We start from the raw sequence: 21,363 nt of genomic DNA, 5'->3' as shown, positions 1-21,363 counted from the left end.
AAAAGACAGAGTAAAGATGAGACATGTCTCAGATCGGACAGTCCGACTCGGATGCCAAGTCCTCCTTGTATTTTCTGCTGAAGCCACAAGTTCCTGTTTCGCTTCCCGTCAGGAAGTGCGTTTCTTTAGGGATCCGGAAGCATGGCCTGCTGTTGGGTTAGAGGGAGTGCACTTCCTCTAAGGGGACGTGGTAAGGGGGGGAAACGGGAAAACTGCATGACTTGCAGTCAGGTTACAGGAAGTGGAATGACTGTTGCATACAGCATTAAAAACCAGGACAGTAAGAGAGTCTCTCCTTCACCGATCCTCTTTTAAACCTCTCTTTCTCCTTTTTATTTATTTATTTATTTATTTATTTTTAAAGACCACCCCCACTCGTATGGTTATCCCATTTCTCCTGCCGTTTCTCCACCCGCATCTCCCAGAATGCCTTTCTCGCTTTAGACAAGATTCACATGACTGTACAGCTCTTGGCTTTGTCCTTGCGGAAGTCCGTCGCCACGGCAGCCAGGTCAGGCCTGCTGGACGGCATGTGCGAGATGCGCTTGGCCGAGCGCGCGGATTTACCGCGTTTGACAGTTTTGTTGTTCTTGTTGACGCAAGCGAGCGTGGCCACGTGGAAAATGTCCCGCACGCTGTTCTCCGACTGCAGCGCTGAACACTCGATGTACGGAGCCGAGATCTGTTTCGCCATCGCCGACCCCTGAGAGAGAGAGAAGAGATGGTCATTATTCCATCCAAATATTTCAAAGTCCTGGGGGGGTACACAAAACCTGGTGCCTCACCTGATCGTACGACACTGGCATCTGTCTGTGATTGGACAGCTCCACTAACGTGTTGAGATCGGTTCTCAGGTCCGACTTGCAGCCGACCAGCAGCATCTTCGTGTTGGGGCAGAACTCCTGGATCTCTCCTTTCCACTAACAGAGGAGACAAGAGGAGTATACCATGAGCACTAAACAAACCAGAAAATCTACAGAGACCCGGAGGAACAGCTGTAAAAGCCTTTCCCCTGGAGCTTCGTTACGAATTCTCTTCCGTTTTATTCGAACCCTCTCCTGCTCCAATCTACATTCTTCCCCGTCTCTCAGCAGGCAGCTCTTAAATCCCTCGTCGAGTCTTATCTCTTGATCTCTCGGCTTTCAGTCTCACAGGTGATCCACATTCCTTTCCCCAACAGACACGGAACAAGCTGGAGAGAGACAGAGTGTGTGTGTGTGTGTGTGTGTGTGTGTGTGTGTGTGTGTGTGTGTAAACCGGAGGGCTTAATCTCCGATAATGCAATGCTGCAGCGTTTATCTCCACCGCGGTCACCAGGATCCGGTTCACTAGGACACACACACACACACACACACACACACACGGCCGATTGTTCCCTCAGGAACGCGAGCGCCTTCCTCGCTCCCTTTCCCATGATCCTTTTTGCTCAAAAGCAGCCTGAAAGTCCCGTTTTTACTCAGACCCGGGATCGGTTTCTCCTTCTCGGAACAAAAAGCCATGTGGGCCTGCTCTCCACACCCCTGCTCCGGGTGTTTTCCTGGGATTCGGTGTCCTCTGTTTGGACGGGAAACGGTTTTAAACCGCAGATTCTTCTTTTTTTTTTTTTTTTTGCGGTTACGGACTTTACTTTCCCAGAACTCTCACGGTCGTGTTCAGGTGAAACAGCGAGTGAGACGAACAGACCCTCTACGCTCACAGTTGTGTGTTCACTATACACTGTTTATATTGTCACATTAAATAAAATAAAATGGCACAAACCTTTTTAAGGACACTGTCCAGCGTTTCCGGCCGGCTGACGTCGAAGCAGATGATGACGGCGTCCGAGTCGGGGTACGACAGCGGCCTCACGTTATCGTAGTACGGGGAGCCTGGGACACAAAGCAGGACGCCAGAGTTGAGCTAACACGTACACACACACACACACACACACACACACACACTCTGGAGGAATTAAACAACGACAGGGCTGATTTCATGGAGGATGTTCATGGTGTGTCGGTCCCTCTCAGTTTGCCGTTCATTGTTAACATACGAGTGTATCCTGGGTTTTAGGTCAGTGTTGGTTAATAAGGGACACTTTTTGCAATCCGCCGGTAATGCTTCTTTTGCAGCGGTGTGAATCTGGTTAGAGAGAACGGGGATAAGGAGTGTGTACGAGATTAAGACTCAGGGGATAAACGCTGCTTAAAAAAAAAAATTAAAAAAAAAAACCAACCACCATCCTTTCCCAATTATAACCACGTGCTACTGCAAACACGCCACCTCGCTGGTGCTCTGGATCTAGTATCCAAAATGAAAAAGCGTGAGGTTTGCGTTTAATGAAATAACTGAACACTTTTCAGTGAGAATGATACGTAGTGATCCCGCCCCGTCGAAATCCTTCGGGTGCAGGGGTTTTCTGCTTCCCACGTGTACAGCTCTCAGACAAGAACGTGGAGAATTTCGTTTGTGTCTGGCGTGATACATGGGAGGTCTGTTCTCAAACCCCCCCACATACACACACACGGGGGTGGAGGAAGCGAACACAAGGAGCGTGATCAATAAGGGGTCTGAAAGGGAAGCCGCTTTATCCTAGTCTCAGCCTCTGAAGCTCCGCCCACAGGATATGGAGTCTGATCGTCTTCTGTACACTTTTCCGACCGCAACCTTCGGCATCCTGAAGGTTGTAAACCGAGAGGTTACTCTGCACTTCCGTCTGCTGCTTTCCAAGCGGTACGAGGAAAGGAAGAAACAAAACCGCAACCTCACTACCCCCCCCCCCCCCCCAAATATTTCCCAATCCTGCTCAAAGTCTTTCTAATCCGTGTAAACCCCAGGCAGAGATAAAGAGTCTCCTAGTGTCTACTAGCAGGAGTCAGGAAGCAGCATTCAAGTGACTTCTGGGTGGTTTAAAATTTTCCAAACTCTCCGTTTGGTCGATTTTCTTTATTCATGTACAACCGAGATGCTGGACTGTGTAAGGAGAACACGTACCAGGTCTGGGTTTAGGCATGTGCAGCGCACGCTTACGTTAAACACGCGTTAATGTGACCTTTAGATAACATGCCGGTCTAGAGGAAATCCCTTCGCTCCCAACACTCACTGCAGCATCTCATTAACTCAGGTTACAACTAGCCTCAGGACATGTACCTCTGCTCTCACACACACACACACACACACACACACACACACACAGCTGTACCCAAGACCATATATATCCATCTTGCACACACATGGAACCTTTCTCGTAATCCCGCTCTCAGGAATGTCCAGCTGCTCTGTGTGTGTGTGTGTGTGTGTGTGTGTGTGTGTGTGTGTGTGTGTGTGTGTAAAAGAGTATATATAGCTGACAGACACCTGTGGAAAATCACAGTGAACACATGTATTTCCATTCCAAGATATCATTTCAAAAGCTTAAAAAAAAAAAACCATAAGAAACATCTGAACATCTTCAGGCTTCACAGGCTGATATTCTAGTGAAAACATGTACAAGAAAAAAAAAGAAAGAAAGAAAAAGAGAGAGAGAGAGAGAGAGAGAGAGAGAGAGAAAAGAATCTGTTGGAACGCCGCAAGTATGCAGGAGCTGCTCCAATCCGATTTCCGTTCGGGCAAACCAACGAGGTATTAATCCTCTCAACGGAAATAAGCCTTCATATGACCCCCCGAGCTTCTTCACACAAAGGGGCGCATTGTAGCGAGCGTTCGTCTGTGGAATGTACGGCATGAGGGTCTGGATCAGAGACGTGAGGAACAGGAACAGGCGAGGTCCTGTCCGCGTACCTGAGATTAGGTTTTTTAAACGTGTGGATATGCACACATCATTACGCCCGTCTATTCTTTTAATGATGGCTTACAAAACCCAAGTAAACACGTCTAGACGTTTAATAGCTCTACATAGCAGGACACGTGACGTTCGCTTACTTGCAAAATGCTCGATTATATCCGAGCCCTTTCGCCGAGGAGGGACGTCGGCAGCAACACTTTGGCCAAAACGTGAGATCTCGAGACAGCCGTCTTTCGTCACCTTCTCTTCCTTACAGTAATAAAACGAGTCCCATCACAGGCTCGGGAAGTTCAGGTCGGGTCGGGTCCTCACGAGCGCCGTCGGCACGATCCGAGTGTAAATGGAAGCGCCGTTTAAATACTTCCTCGGATGCTCTTTCTAAAAGGCAGCAAGACAAACTGAGGCATTGTGAAATGAAAGTGTGTCAGGCTGCACGCGTGGTCGCACCAAATGGCTGAGCTTAAAGCCTTAATGAGGACCCTACTGCCTGCTCGAGCTCATTATCTGGCCCTCAGATAACACAAAGGCAAAAGGCAGATCAGTACACGACCCAGTAGGACGCACGTGTGTGTGTGTGTGTGTGTGTGTGTGTGTGTGTATTGATTAGTGCTGCTGCTGGAGAGGAACTCTTCAAAGTCTGGATGTTTAGCCCCTGTGCTTTTTGACAGTAGGGGTTGATACCCTTCATCATTGGGGGGGGGGTTTAAAATGGTGCTGATTTCACTCTTTTGTCTTGTGCAGGAATAACACACACCTCAGTCTTACACACAGTTTGGGTGTCATTTGGCTAAGCTGTAACTAAAATAACAGGCCTGATAGTCGAGAGTTTCGCACAAGCCTGGACAGAACATGACATTAACTTAAAGTGCACCTAGTATTGTTTTTCAAACATTACCTTTCACGTTATATATGAAGCTGTTCCTGAAAGTAAAAAGACTGCCAAGTTTCAAAAATCAAAGCGCACGACAAACGGCGTTATCGACTTCCAGACGAAGGAATCGGTTCTGAACAGCTGAAACGACTCGTTCGTGATTCCAGACTCACTTCCTGTTCTAGCCTTCGTAGGTTTGTAACAAAAAGCCCCGCCTCTGGTTTTCATCGGCTGCTCGCTCACAGCGTTAGACCGATCACAACAGACTGGGACGTCAGACCAATCAGAGCAGAGTATACTCTCTGATAGGAGGAGTTTAGAACGACTCCTTTAACGAGTCATTTGTGACACTGGGGGGAAAAACGGTAATGCTGCAGTTTAAATTATGAGCACATTAAAGTGTTTAACCTTTAAAACAAAATTAGGCACGTTTCAAAACTATAATCGGTGCACTTTAGCTTTCCACACACACACACACACACACACACACACACACACACACACACACAAAACTGTCAGACAAGCTTAGTGATGTAAAGGATCACTAATGGCACGCCAAACGGGGAAGTTACAGCCATCCCTCTACTTCTGTCTTTTCACACATGACAAAAATAAAAAAATAAACAATAAAAAACCAAGACGACAAGCAGAGCCTGACATACTGCCTACTCCAGATAAACACAGAGCGACACAATGAAAGATTCCAGTCAAAAGGGCATCCAGGCACACATTGGAGTAAATGGTACTAACAACAAAGCATTCATGACGACGTACAATCAGGAAAACGTCTTATTATGTGACCCAACAAAACTGCGGTCACGAGAACAGCCAGAAGAAAACTCGTCATTAATTCGGTTAAAAGCTGTTCTTGTATACAGGTCTCCTAAAAACAAATGCTCATTAATACATCTGCACCATGAATTCTGCCGAACTCCTGAATCCGATCGGTCAGAAGGTGTCCGTTTAGAGGTTCCTTCGGCTTCCCGGTTTCTTGAGAACATGAAAAGCTGCGTTTGTGTAAAAAAGTGAAAAGCTTTGTCGTGTTCACTTCAAAAGAAAGCAGGAAAAACAAAACAACAACAAACCAACCCACGACTGTTTATAGCTGCTATAACGCAAGCGATAGAGCTGCATAACAACGTCCCGTTGTGTGGAACTATAAAGGGTTCAAATTAGAGTTTCAATATAACGTGATGCTATCGGGAGAAATAAATAAATAAATAAATAAATAAGAGAGACTTGTTTTATAGATTTAAAACTAATAATAAAACTAATTATTGCAATTTGTTTGCCGTTCCATCAATACCTACTCTGTAAAGAACACGACGTTTAAACGTACTTCCCCGTCCCGAATTAAACCCCGTGATAAATCCTCACACTCCAGAACTGCGTAATTGTGCGACGTGGTACTCTCGACACGCTCGTCGACACGTTTACGAGCGCGCGTCTGCCCCCTGTCCCATCGAACCTTTTCTCTTCCTGGCGCTCTCTCTCTCGCTACACTCATGATGCGAAAGGCACACGCACACTCGGCCTAGACGGACGCGTCACATAAAGAAAACGTCCAAAAGTTAGGCCTTGAAACTCGCTCGTACGATGAGTCGAACCGCAATCCTGTAGAAGTAACCCAGAGCAGTTCATGCCAAATTTCTCCAGACTTCTCCTTCTCGTCGGAAGAGAAACAGGACGGCGGGAGCGGGGTAATTGCTTCCAGACCGCAGGACCGAACACACCACCCAAACCGAGACACGGAGACGGGCGCCTCCCAGGTAGCACAACGTTACCGCACGTAAATCAATCAACACGCTCCTGGAACAAAACAACCCCATTACCGGTGCTTTGTGGAGTCTCAGGGGACGGTGCAGCTCTTTCAGGTCACTCCACACTCGCTAGCGAGCACATCAGCACCATGTCTCAGCGTTTCCACAGAAGGGCGTGGTGGGATCGTGTGTGTGTGTGTGTGTGTGTGTGTGTGTGAGAGTGAGAGCATGGTGGGTTGGGTGAGGGCGCAGGATCAGCTGTTCCTGCATTTGTGTAAGTGACCGTAGTAAAAACATCCAAGTAGCTCTCGTTAGAAATACAAGCAAGTACGCGCGATGTTAAAGTAAAAACGTACCGTTCCGCTGTTTATTAAAAAATAAATAAATAAAAACTATCCATCCAGTAAACACAGTCATACGATCTAAACAGATTATTACTGATCACAGCGTATGAGACGATCGCGATGTAATCTCAGCTGAACTCGTTAACAGGCCGTGTTCGATTTCGTGCTCGTTTGCGTGCTCCAGACGGTTAAAGAACACGACCGTCGTGACCAGGGATCGTCCAGAAAGCCCTCTTCAAAGTGAGCTTGATGTGAAGATGTTTCTGTCCGTTCCGTCTCGCGTCACGGCAGCGCTCGCACTCGGAGATTTTAATTAAAATAAAAATTTTTAAAAAAAGCACCTGGCACCACACGAGCTTTGTCGTCGAACGCCACGAGAAACCAGACCGTCCGTCACGAAGTACTCCTCCTTCTCAGAGACGTCCAGCCAAACACGCCGGGGTCATCGGGGTCAGTCCCCTCACGCTTTCACGTCCTCATGCAACGACGCCTTGAAATGAACAAATAAACCAGACTCGTGGTGATAACCGAGTGACGAATAAACAAACAGCGCGTGTTCGCCGTCAACCGTGTAAACGCCTGGTGCGTTACGTCACGTTAACATCGAGAATGCTGTAAGGAAACAAACAGCTCCCAGTGAGTATGGTGTTGCTTGTTTAACACGTATTGCATAACGTTGTTTTTAATATTGGCACCCCCACCTTTTTTTTTTCCTTTCTGGAATGTTCCTCGTTAATGTTTTCAAGAGTGTGAGGTGTGTAAAAAACAAAACAAAAAAACAAGCTCTGAACAATATAAACTCTCTGTGTGTGTGTGTGTGTGTGTGTGTGTGTGTGTTAGTTAACAGATGAACTCTTACCTGAAGTGTCCCACAGACTGAGCTCAATCCTCTGGGAGTCAATCTCAAAACTCGCTGTGTAATTCTCGAACACGGTGGGCACATAGTTCTACACATGAAAGACAAATTTATTCACGATATAAAAAACAACAACAACGGTTTCTATCATTTTTTAAACAGTTTACACGTCGTTACAGCTCATTATTTACTCACCTCAGGGAAACAGTCCTTAGCGAAAACGTGAAGTAAAGCCGTCTTGCCACACTGACTGTCCCCCACCACCACTATCTTACACTTAACGTTCTGACTCGCGTCCATTCCTGGCTGAAAGGACGACTTCTGGCACGACCTTCTTTCCTTCATTTGTTAATTTCTTTTTATTTTACAATCCGAAGAAGCGCCTCAGAGTTTGTTAACCGCGTTCGGAATTCACCAGAAACGTCCGTCACTCACTCCAACTCTATTCTGAGCTCGTGCGCTGAGAGGAGCGCCGGCTTTTATACACGGCTCCTAACCAATCACAGAGCCTAGAGCGCGGTTCTGTCTCCGCCCCCCTTTTCTACTGCATGCTGCGTGTGGATGTAGGTGTTTTCACGACAGTACAGAAGTGCTGCCAAATGTATGGAAAGCCAAAAGTATCAAACACGTGTAATATTTTCTCGTAGGTTCTTCCACAAGTTCTTTTAAACAAACAAACAAACAAACAAACAAGTAAATAAAAAGGCTCGGTTTGTCCTCATACTGTATTAACTTGTATTTAGACTTAACCAGAGCATTTTTTCATATCTGACCCATAATGCCCTCTGAAAAATCCAGCTTAGTCCAGCCAGCTACCAATACACAGGCCATCTGGTACGCGTGGGTAGAAAAGAAAGAGTTTCTGAACCACCACTACTAGTGCTACATTGCAGACGAGGGCAATAACAGAACAGCAATCGATTACTGATCGATTAATAGGAAAGCTGTAAAGTAACTCACCCTGACTGAGCAACCCGCCCTGTGTTTGGTCAGCTGAATATTTATTAGTCGCACCCTGTTTGTTCTAGTCTTAAGTAAATAGTTTTTCAAATCCTCACACAGTCGCTCTAACAAAACGAGTCGCTTCGTATCACGTCACGCCGTATAAATAGTTCGTTTCATTGGCTGTGGTTTGAAAGGTTAGTGCCAATCTTGAAAGTTCAGTTCGCTGGAAAGTGGGAAATTTGATGTGGGTAAAAGCGGTACCGCTCTCGCCGCAGGAAAACGATTGCCTCGCCAACACGAAACGCTTATCTGAAAGCAGTCTTAGGAAAAACTCATTCTGGATGTCCAGAACGGTTACCAAGCGTGTTTAGCTTTTTGTTCATTTTGTATTTGAGGCATACTGGGGTCCTAGAGCACATCAGCAGATCTGGCTAACATCACTGAGGGGGGAGGGGGGGGGGATTTGCAAACAGGAAATTCTAAATAATATGGGAACTCATCTCTGCAGTGCGAATCTAAAGACTAAAGAAGCGAGCGTCTGGCACCTAAACTGTCCAGGCGAACTGATTAATCATGGTAAGAGTACTATAAAAGTACCTGAATGTGATACTTTATCCCAGACATCCTCTCGTCCCGATAACAGAGACATTACAGCTCGGCATTCTTCCGTCTGGAGAGGTGATTTACACAAATGAACAAAGGCCTGTTCGCATTTACTGCATTTTAGTGCCACTCAGGTGTCCTGCTTTCTCCTTTATGATAGTCAGAGATGAGGTTCAAATGTGTGTGAGAGCATCTGTTCTTCATTTTCTGAGCATAACACATTTTCTTCCAGAAGGATGAAATTATAGAATTCAAGCCTACATACATTGCATATATACACACATGTACAAAGGAAGAACGTTTGAGTTCCTTTGATGTACGGTAAATCATCCGTTACGCTAGCTGTTTGTTTCGGTGACGTTTGTAAGCGTGCACTCTATAATAGACTAGAGTTAGGGTTAGAGTCAGTCGGCCACGAGGACAACTGATATACAGTGTGGTTGGCGGCGTTAAACACTCTCTGATTACCGAGGAAGATGTGCAAGGAGAAGGACAGAACCAGGAAACAGACAGAAGCAGACGCGGTCATAAAACGATAACGCCACAATAACGCTTTGTTCACTGTAGATAAGGTGATTTACATTAATAACGACAGTTACAGCATACTCACCATCTGTGCATTCAAAGATCAAAGTCCAAGACGTGCTAATGATAAGGATGAGCCGTGTGTTTACCAACAAAGCACATGGTGTGAGATCTTGCAGCCTTGTTTTCATAGCTTCGATCCCTCTCGTGCTCATTTACAGAAACTGCCGCGCCCTCAACGTAGAGCAGATCCACATACAGAAGAAGGACGTGACGTGACATTTTGAGACATCTGCTTTTAAGTCACGTATCCATCGAGGCTTCATGATATGACTGCATGTCACCGATTTGACTTCACGATGCAGTCGTTACGTACCCGCGTATACAGTACGCCGAAATCGCGCTCTTTTTAAGATCCTAGCATCATGGGAAATAAGAAAGAGCAGTTCCGACCCACCGATCAGCAGCACGGCACGGGGGAAAGAGGTCGTTAAATTGCTACGGACGACCGCTTCCTCGGTGTTTCAATAAATGAGAAGTTTAAGACCCGAAGGAAAGGTACGCCTTAAATCTACACTAACAGCCCACTATCCAAGCTAACAAATAGTGTGAAGGTTCTCCGCTAGTAGCTAGAAATGTGCGGGTTCAAATTCCAAGACTCTTGAGCGCAGCCATTTTTTAAAAAGGCTTTTTTCCTCCACAGACCGTTCCGTCGACAGCTGTTCACTCAGCAAGACTGCTAACGTTTCCAGATTCGACTACCGTCGTCATGTCAAAGGTCTCCTTTCCGAAAGGTGACAAGTGACGTGCGGCGTAAATGAAAGAAGACGAAGTCAAACTGGGAGGTAACCCTATATCCGTGGAACACACGCAACCTGTAGACACGCATTACCAGGCCAGCAAAACCTAATACACGCTCTCTGTCTCTCTCCGGGTCGGAGAGCTGATGATCTTAAAAGGTATCGGATTGCAGTGTGGGAATGGGATTGGATGTGTGTGTGTGTGCGTGCGTGTGTGTGTGTGTGGTTACCTCATGAACTTACAGCTGGGGCCAAATATGTGTGAACCACTACGAAGAAAGAATTGTAGGTAAATGCTACAAGTTTCTGTAGGTAAATCAGACTGACCAATAAACGAATACATCAATTCACATACCGTGGCTCAGCTCCATGTCTACCAGACATGAGATTGAATGGAATGTGCTTCTGCGTGTGTGTGTGTGCGCGCGCTGGTTCAACGGTGTTTCCCTTAACCACAGAGGGATTCCTGCTCGTTCTGCTTGATTGAACACTTCCGTCTCTGAACAATAACAAAGAACAAAACCCCGAGTCACATCACAAATCTTCAGGCTTCGATTCGCCATTAAGACCAAAGTGTTAATTAAAAGCTCAGTAAAAGGAAACCGAATCATTTTCTGGACACAGCACACGTTCTTGTTGGGTAAGACCTCGCTGATATTCTCACGTCCGTGTTCAATTTAAATTCGCACGTGAAAACGTCTAAATAACCCAAAGGACAGAAACGTAAAAGAACCGATTTTGATCAGTGACGACATTCCTTCATGTTCACCAGCAGCACTGGACTAATCAAATTTCTACTTGTTCATGTTCTATGAATAAAATAGAAAAAACACGTTTTTCTATAAGGAGAACCGTGTGCTCTAATACTCAACACACTGTTGTTTCACACCGTGTCCTCCTTGGGAGATCGCCCCGAGGGGAATTCCTTCTCGAGCTCTCACCAGGATTTGACACGGTCAATCACAAGACTCTCCTGTCCATCCTTCAAGACTGAGTGTCTCAGCATGATGGTGGGATTACTTCCTACCTGGAGAGATGGTCAAATCCGATAACATCGAGGAGATCCACATCTGCTCCATTCAGACTCCCTACTGGAGTCCCACAAGGCACAGTACTCAGTCCTCTTTTATTGTGCTCTTTCAGTGAGGTAATATCCTCAACTTTTTTGTTTTCAAATTCCACTTCTATGCAGCTCATCCTCTACTTTACTCCCTCAGAGACTCATTTCAGCTCATCACCTGAAACTGAATGCCAGCAAGTCAGAGCTGCTGTATATCCCTGGAGATGCATCCCCGTGTCCTTGGGGAATTCTATCTGGCAATGCAGGAAATCTTCAAGACAAACAAATATTATCCTCTGTGCGTGTTGCTTTGGTCATGTAGGATTCTCAAGAGGTTTCAGCCGGTTCTCCTGCACACAGGCCACTCAGATGCTAGTTTGGTCCCTTGTCTTCTTGAGACTGGACTACTGCAACTGGTTCCTGGCAGATCAGACCTCTGCAAGTGATCCGAGTACAGTTTTCTCACATCACCCCATCGCTGCATTCCTTCCAGCACTTCTTGCTGCCCAGAACAGTGGTTCATACCGTACCTTCTGGCAGACGCTTATCAAACCCCCTCTTCCAGCTTCCCTTCAAGCCCCAAGCAACTTGACCCCCCACCTTTCGCAATCCAAGAAAGATATGAGAAGACTTTTCTCAGTCGTGGCACCCAGATGGTGTGAACTTCCCCTGCCTGCATTTAACGACCGAAGACCCGGCTTCACTCTGAGTGAGCTGTAAACCTCTTTATTCGAGAGACTTGTATTCAACCTATTTTATAACGGTTCTAAACGGCTTTAGCCTGATGGTGATCTTACGCTGATTTCACACCTAGGCTGTTTACAAAAATCCATACCAGAGTTCGATTTTTTTTTTTTTTTTTTTTTAAAGATGAATCCATTTAGTTTGCTTCGGTTGATTCGACATTGCAACGATTTTTAAGAGCGTCAAATTACTTGCACGAGTGGGCTTTTATTAACGGTTGGTTTGTTTGTTTTTCACATGCAAGTGCATTTTCTCAGAGCAAAGGCAGAATCGTATAGTTGTTCAGGTCACTTGAACAATATTTTAGATCCTTCATAGAATAATTTCCGGTGCTCTACATGCTTCTGGAGCCGTTTTATACCCATTTCTATTCTTGAAAGTCTTTTCAGTGTAACTCGAGCAGAATTGGGTAGCAACGACCTCCGCTTTACGTTACCATAGTGAAACCGAACCATGGTTCACTGGGACGACGACTGACGAGGACCTCCAATCTGGGTTGGATAAGGCATCAGGTTTGGGTATCAAAATGAAATGAACTATAAAGTTTAACAGGTCCAAACCAAACAAAGTAGACGTCGTGTGCCCTTGGACCCGGTCCTGTTTTTGCTAGCATGAGGATATGCTTCCCCTCCCCACTGGACAACGCAAAGCACCAAGTCACTCTGGGTACGAGTATACGTTTAAATGTTAATCACACTTGTGCGTTACTTCATATAAAGGTCTGATTTATCGTCATATGCCGGAGAGTAGCACGAACGCATTTCTCAATCCTAGTCACTGTGTACACGGTAATAAACATCATGTGACGTGAATCATCAGAACTGCAATCCTGAGAACGCTGGAACGGTATTGAAAAACAGTGAACGTGCCAGTTTTAGAAACGGGAACAAAATGAATTGATATATTTAGAAAAAGATATATATATTTAACCTGCTCTATTGTTTTGAGTCTTGATACTGTGCATTGTTCTGAAAACGTGTAAAACTACGTACCTGAGGAAAGTAGACATTTTTTTGGTAATACCAATAGTACTTTTCAAGTTGAAATATTCACAGCTTTATGTAGAAAGCATTAAGAGTTGCAAAATAGTTATATAAAAAAAAACCCACAACAAAAGTCATTGAAAGTCTACTGAGGGGCTTTTAGCGCTCACATACAGCCTGAAAATAAGCTGTAATGGGTTCGGAAGTTTTACGATCCTCCACAGGGTCACTTGCTGCATCTCTGCTAATCTGCATTCTTTATTGCAAGCTGTGTTAAGGGACGAATACAGGAGAGCACGAGGCTTTCGGAAAGAACGCTTAAACGTCTTCAGAGAGCGACGAGATGAAGGTTTCTAAACGTCTGTCGTTTTCTCGTTTGGGGAAAAAGCCACGAACGCTAGTTTAAGAAGAAAAAAAAAAAGGTTGACACGATGTATGGTTTATATTATAATGCAGGATTCCGCAGAGGGGTTTTTTTTGTGATTTTGATGCGTTTTTTGTTTTTCAAAAATTTGCCGTGCAACTTGCAGTTTTTGTGCTTTTTTTTTTTTTGGCGGAAAACTCCTTGAATTGGCGAAATCGCAAATCGCACGAAATAGTTTCACACGGCGTTTCGCAGTGATGTTTGCTAATAAATGAGACGTTTTAGCTGTACTCATGTCGTCACATGACGCGTCCTGGCCCGAATCAAGCTCCTCCCCCGAACGTTGCAGACTTTGCTCGATTTCGCAGTCGTTTTTATGCGCTCGTGAAATCCCAGAGGGACGGATAACAGCGGGACGTTCGATTCCACGCCCCGGCAGCGTCAGATTTATCTCACCACGCTCGTTCGAATACGCTATCGTTTCTATAACAACGGCTAACTCACCGACACATAAAATAAACAGATTACAAAAACGAAGAAAAACATACGTTTCCTGTAAGGAGGCGTTTATGGAAGGTGCCAGAACTTTGTAGCAGACGGAATGTTTTTCCACCATCTGAAAAAAATCTTCAAGATGGAGGTTTTCCGTTTTCTCGATCACATGACAAGCTGCTGCTGTTGTGTTTTTGTCTCAACTTAAAAAAAAAAAAAAAAAAAAAAAAGAGCGGTAGGTGAAAGAGCGTTACGTTTAACTGTAAACGGATGAAAAGTATGAAAAAGTTGTTTTTTTTCTCTAGCGATTGGTAAATTGCTGTGGTTTTATAAAAGGAATCAAACACTGTAGGATGTGCTGTTAACAACAACAACAACAACAACAATAATAATAATAATAATCAACTTAACAGGAATTCTGCACTATTGCACTTCAGTTTTGCTCATCGTGTACATTAATAATTATTATTATTATTATTATTTTTACTCCAACATGCCATTCAGCGCGTAAATAATCGCAGGTACAACTGTTAAGATTTGTTAGAAATCCGGGGAAAGAAAACTCCGTGTGCTCCAACACGTCACTGCGCTTGATAACCAAGTTATCTTCTTTTGCTGCGTGTTAGTTGTGTTTGAACACACGTACGTCTACGCGTGTGACCCACTCGACTCGCTGATTAGCGGGATATACACGGTGTGTACGTCTGAACTTTGTGCGTACAAAAGGTTCTGTCTTCCAAAGCTCATCTCGGTGTCCAGGAGACGTCTCGTGTGGAGATCTCATGACGCATCAGCGGCGCTCGTTATCATAAATCATTTTAAAGCGGATCATTTCCTATCCCGTCGTACAAAGGGTTCGATTCGCTCACCTCAGGGTTCGCTCGCGGAGTGCGACTGGAGGCACGTGAACGCTCGGTTACGTGTCTCATGGTCACGAACGTGCTTGATGCTTAGTGCAGAAAACAGTTCGTATATGAACCTTTCTTTCATGTAAACCCACTTAGCACACGTTCTACGTACAGTATTTCTCCGTACTGTATCAGGTCATGGTACTAAATTGGGGTCTAGATCTAGATGACGGCGGTATTAAAGGAGGACCCGGAGGGAGCCTTTAGCATCAACCCATGTTTCATTGGATTCGCTAACTATTACATCGTGCAGAAGAAAATCCCGGACCCGTGGAGGCTATAGGAACATGATTTGGAGCTGGAACTCCAATGTCATGTGACTAGGCTGGAAACAGAAATACGTACAGTATGAACAGTGAGGTTTACCAGCGTTTACAGTTACAACGGAGAGGTGCAAAATCAAAAATAGAGATGTCTCCTACAGGTCCTAAGTTCGAGTGAGAATTATCTCCAGATGCAGGGCATGATAGCTTAACACAGCACTGATGGAACAGTGCGTGTGTGTGTGTGTGTGTGTGTGTGGAGCGAAACAAACAAGCGAGTCTCTCACCAGGAGCCCTCTCTGGTATGCGGCATTTGATCCTCTGAAGTGCTCTCAGATCCTCAGCAAGTTTGGGAAGTGTGTATTTAAATAATATGACATTCCTAAGGGAGAGGGTCACGCCGTGGTACCCCCGGTCTGATTACTCTACACGGGGGATGAGTGTGTAGGTTTACACTCGCACCGTGATGACGTGAACTCAATTATACAAACCTACAGCACATGTTTGAGCTCTTACATCTGATTATCTCTTTCCTCTTGACCCACATCTCTCTGTTTTCCTTCTTCTTCTTCTCTCTCTCTCTCTCATTTGTTTTCTGTTAGTCACCCTCACTCTTGCTTGAATTCTTTTCCTTCCCAGCACTGCCGGGTCAAGAAAAGTCCACGGGCCAAAAATATCCGGCAAACTGACTGAAGCCTAGAGAACACACACACGCCGTGAGCTAAAGACTCGGCTCGTTGTACCGTATGCCTACTGTACAACGTGAGCGAACACGGTAGTGTGTCTAATAAACTGTCAGGTAAGTGTTTTTAGAAAACACACAGCAAGGTTACAAGGCCGGACGGCGAGGCTACGCTAACTCAAATAACCGCTCTTTACATCCGTGGTGAGCAGAAACGCATCCCCCAGGTACAGCGGGCACGGGCTCGCCGGAACGGGAACGCCGAAGATTAGAAAAAGGTCACGCTCTTTACGCAACCTTCAAACGTCCTGTTTCAGAGTTAGAGAAGATTTCAAAAATCTGTTCAGCGGCTGCAGAATGAAATGATGGAATATTTAGATCCTATTCGGAAGGAAAAATACAAAACATTCCAACAGTCTAAAGCATTTTTTGCTCCAGTATGGATACCTAAGGGTGCATAAACTTTTTTGCACCCAACTGTATATCTGTTTGTTTCTTTGCTTCACCATGTCTCTCTCGTCTCACCCCCCTTACTGCTATAATTCTACCCATTCTTTTCTCCTTCTCTCTACTCCTCACACCTTCTCTCCCCTCCCTCTCTCATACATTCTTTACCACACACACACACACACACACACACACACTTATTGTCCATGTGCAGTGTGTACTGTAGTCCAGATGTAGTGGCTCACTTTGCTCCGTTAATAAGAACCCGAGAGTCGGAATGTCTTTCATCTTCAGCTTTATGATTCAAGCTCCTCGTTCTCGGGTGCTCCGGCATTTCCTGGAAACTTATAAGCATGACACACACACACACACACACACACACACACACACACACACACACACAATCCAAACAAGGCCTGTCTCCTACGAAACATTAATCACACACCATGGATTATACATAAATATAGTAACTTAGTTCATAATACTTGAAAAATATCACAAATATGAATTCATGTAGAAGGATAATAATTGCAATTTAGGTGTGGAGGAGGGGTGGAAGGTCAGGGGGGGGGGGCAGATTTTGGAATCCAGTTTGGAAAAAAAATGCGATGTTTCTCCAGCTAGAAGGAGGAAGTTTTTAAGGGAACGTGTTGTTCTGGAAAAAGGTGCCAAAGAACAGTCGCTAAAGTTTATAGATGAGGAATGGAATGGAGGAATAGTGAACAATGGTGAGGAGGATGGAGGGAGAGAGAAAGAGTGAGCCAGAAATGTAGGACAGGATGGATGAACTTGGCAAGTAGAGGAAGAAGGCTGGATGGTAAGAAAAGGGATGGAAAGCAGGCAAATATGAGGATGGAGGAAGAATTAGTAAGCAGACCATGGAGGAGGAGGAGGATGGATGGATGGATGGATGGAGGGAGGAAGGAAGAGCGAGCAGTTGGAAGAGGATGTAGAGGAGAAATAGATGAAGATAGAATGGGCAGGCTGGTAGAGGTATGTAAAGTCATGTAAAAACATATCCCGGAGGACAAATGGAGGGATTAGGGCAGAGTTCAGCAGATGAGGATGAATGGAGGGATACGAAGCAGGCCAATGAAGGAAGAAGACAGAAAGACAGACAGTGGACTCGCAAAGGAGGAAGGATGGATCAAAGGATAGCAAGCCGAGGAGGATGGAGAAATGATGAGCAGGTAGAAGAGGACATCGAGAAGAAAAGTCTAAAGGTATAATGAGCGAGCTGGTCAAGGAGGACGAATGGAGGGAGAGTGAGGAGGAAGACCGGAAGAAGGTAATGGGATGGAGGAATAATGAGCAGGTCACATAGAAGATGAAGGAAGGATGGAGGGACAGATGGACTGTGGTCAGTCTGGTAAAGGAGAGAAAGGAGTCCAGGAGGACAGATGAAGTGATTGTTAGGAGGCTAGTAGATGAGGATGGATGAATAGATAGGGAGCAGGTCCATAAAGAAGGACACTGGAGAGCTAGTGAGCAGGCTACAAAGGAGGACGGATGGACGGAGAGCTAGTGAGCAGGCTACAAAGGAGGACGGATGGATTGGGAGCTAGTGAGCAGGCTACAAAGGAGGACGGATGGATTGGGAGCTAGTGAGCAGGCTACAAAGGAGGACGGATGGATAGCGAGCCTTCAATTAGAGAACGTGTGGAGAGAGACGGATAGTGAGCAGCAGGGAAAGGGCGTAGAAGAATGATGGATGGAGAAGTAAGCAGGTAAAGAAAGGTCAGCGACGGGTTAGTGATCAGGCCAGTAGAGAAGAGACGAGCTGGTGGAGGAGGAGGACGGAGATCTTCAAGGCTGGGTACATTAAATCATTATTCATAGAGAAGTGCCTCTGAGAACCCCGCTCATCACTCTACAGTCCACAGCTGAACACACGCACACTGGATTTTCCTCCGGTGAGATTTCCTGCAGGCGAATTGAAATGATGAAAGGTTAAACGGGATAAATATTGTCCTAATGGCTTTCTGGAGCCTTTCAAATCTCAATGACCCAATTTCATTTCACTTCAAGCATGGCTGAATAACGCTGTATTAGTCTGCACAACAACTCTATTACACACTAGACTGGGCAGATGCGGCAGTTCAGAAGTGAGGACAGCTGAACGTGTTCAACATGCCACATTGCCAATCACCTGAAAAACTCAAAAAAGACTTCAGTTGAAGAAAAAGGATGTATAGATATATATTTTACAGAATAATAATAATAAAAAAAGGTGGTTTGGGTCAATCGGACATCCTTTACTGAGCAGTACACACAGTGTGAGAAGCAGCAGCAGCAGCAGCAGCAGCATGTGTCTGTTAATTCTTTCCGGGTATCATTTTGATGTTCTGCACTGCAGGAGGCAGCAATTAATTCAACTCCTGTTAACCTTATTAAAATGATCCCGAGCTTTTAACCATCTTTTCATTTGTCCAGTCATGCATTCAGCAGTGCATGGAGAAATGACTCGACTCTTTGAACTCATCCAATACTCTACAATGAAGCTTCATGAATAATAATAATAATAATAATAATAATAATAATAATAATAATAATAAAAACTTGCATGCAGACAGCTTGATAGAAGCTTTTATGCAAATATGTGCCATCTCTGCCATGTAAGAGTTGAGTAAAGTTGAATTTTATTAAATGCACCACCCCCCCCCCCGACCCACCCATCACCACCACTTCAATGTGAATGTTGCACGAATAAATTTAGTTGGGTTTGAAACGTTTTCTTCGACATCTCCATGTAACATTAGTCCAAATTTTGGGATTTGATGCCTTTTAATGTTCAAGTTTGCAACATAAAATGTTTATACTTGGCTGCACTGCTCATTCTGTTGAAGCCTACTGTGCCTGGAATCTCCTATAAAGCATCAATATGGTGTTTTTCCATAAACTGTCAGCATGCAAGCATCATTAGTTATTATAATAGCACCCGCCACAGTCCCACCCAACCCCCCACCCAACCCCAAGCTGGGGCGTTCAGAAGAGTGGTACACTCCTCCAAAAGATGAGCGACCTTTTAAAAACACAGGACCGTTTACACAAGAACAAAAGTGAAACTTCTCTCAGGTCAGTTAACATTAACTACTGAGGTGTCTGTAAGTGGGAATAAATGGGGAAACGAGAGTTTAATGAGCACTATGAACTATTTTGGGGAAGACCTGTACACTTACTAACTCACGGAATTATCCAAATCATCCATTCATGTGGCTGTAGCACAAGGCATAAAATCACGTAGTAAACGTCAAGAGCTTCCATTTAATGTTCACGTCAATAGTCATGAACAGAAAACCATCTCAAAATGCCAACACGTCAGACCTCTGACGAGGACTGAGGAAAAAAAAACCCATCATCTGGTCCTTTTCCTCAGTTTTTAACTGGAATTTTCCATTCAGAAAGTGGTGTGGTGAGACACGCGGACGAGGCTCCTTCCAGAAGCACTGTGGCTGGAGCTAATCCAGAATCTGGTAACGATCATCAGGGTCTCGAAGGTGTCCGTGGCGGTCACAATTGAACCAGCTAGGACGAGAACTAGATACTGCAACGCCTTCTTTGCAGGATTTGAGGAGTGTTCTTGCAGCACAGGCATGGCCTCCGTCAATAACAAGACATGGACGATCTTCCACATGCATGGAGCCTCGCAGTACTGGAACGATCTGATGTAGAATGGGCGGAGCTTCTTGCCTGGGCCGACGCCCCCGTTACAAAGCAACAACGTTTTTCTTGCCTGGTACTCGGTGAGCTCCCCGAGGCGAGGGTTTAGATCAAGTGAATAGGTTAGTAAGCAAGTATCCATTGTAGGAACCGAGCTCTTGATCACTACATCTAGCCATTTGACTTGGCTGGTGCTCAGAGGTCAAGCACACAAGTACTTTATGAAGGCCCGCCACAGCTGTTCGCCACCATCTGGACCTCAGTGAGGGTTCTTGAAAGGGATTCAAGACCACACTTTTTACAGAATTGTCCAATCAGCACCGAGATGATGATGCTACCATCACACACTGTAGGTCCATGATAAATTCCACAGAGAGCTTGGACAAGGAAAATCTCTGACGAGAAGGCCTTACAAGGTTTTAGCAGCTGATTGGAAAGCCTTGACGAATGATAGCCACCAGAAGCTGTTGTGTGTACGCACAAGTGATAAGTCACGTGAATTCTCGCTGTGCACTTATCAGGTGGCACCGGAAGCAGACCATGAGTCACCTTTTATCAATCTGCCATTGGGTGGAAGTAACCAGTTGGGCTGGGTTGAGTAACCGGATCTGGAGAAACAGTCACAGATAGATGACCAAGCACATACTTTTGTGTACATTGTGTCAGGCTGAAGAGTTTAGAAACTGGAAAAACAGCCTCTGGGCCAAGAAAATCCGAGGTCCTTCCTTATGTAAGGTGACCATGCGTCTACCTCGACTCTTAACACACAGTATAAATGATTGCCTTCAGAGTAACACCTGAAATGGACACCACTAATCCTCTATATGCCTTATATCCTCAATACTTCTTGACTGTATTTGTTTGGGATAACAGTTCCTGATGGTGGACTCGCATTAACGCTGTACAAAACCCGTCCGAGCAAAAATGCACTGAACGGTTCTCCTGGGTACTGATTGAAGTTAATTGTCTGTGCAACGACGAGCGCACATGACCGGAACGAATGCTGAGGCACGAGGCGAAAGGTCGATTTCATGGTGACTTTACATGGATCCATGATTTGCTGAGAACCCGGCATTCGATGCAAATTGGAGAGATGAAATTCGTCCGTGTGCCCAGTGGGGTTTAGAGCTGTGAACACCAAATTACTGTCTCCATGCTCTCCACACGCACAACCCACACAAATACAAACACTGCTGCTCGGAATTCGCCAGAGTCCTGTTCGTTTATTCATTTATTTATTTATTTATTATTTCTCTCCCCACACAACAACCGCCAAACTGAAGGAAATGACAG

General features: G+C 45.2%; 1 protein-coding gene across 1 annotated transcript; it reads right to left on the bottom strand.

Annotated features, from left to right (window-relative positions):
• Positions 1 to 347: 347 nt before the first annotated feature.
• rnd3a (Rho family GTPase 3a) lies at positions 348 to 8,048 on the bottom strand. Its single transcript, NM_001201202.1, is given in 5 exon segments — positions 348 to 703; positions 786 to 920; positions 1,759 to 1,868; positions 7,598 to 7,685; positions 7,790 to 8,048. Coding segments are annotated over 5 exon segments (735 nt in total). The 5' UTR covers positions 7,940 to 8,048; the 3' UTR covers positions 348 to 451.
• Positions 8,049 to 21,363: the final 13,315 nt, after the last annotated feature.

Source organism: Ictalurus punctatus, chromosome 27 (genome assembly GCF_001660625.3).
Source record: "Ictalurus punctatus breed USDA103 chromosome 27, Coco_2.0, whole genome shotgun sequence".
Taxonomy (NCBI): Eukaryota; Metazoa; Chordata; class Actinopteri; order Siluriformes; family Ictaluridae; genus Ictalurus; species Ictalurus punctatus.
Note: the sequence above shows the minus strand (reverse complement) of the source record. Positions and strands in the feature narration are given on the sequence as shown.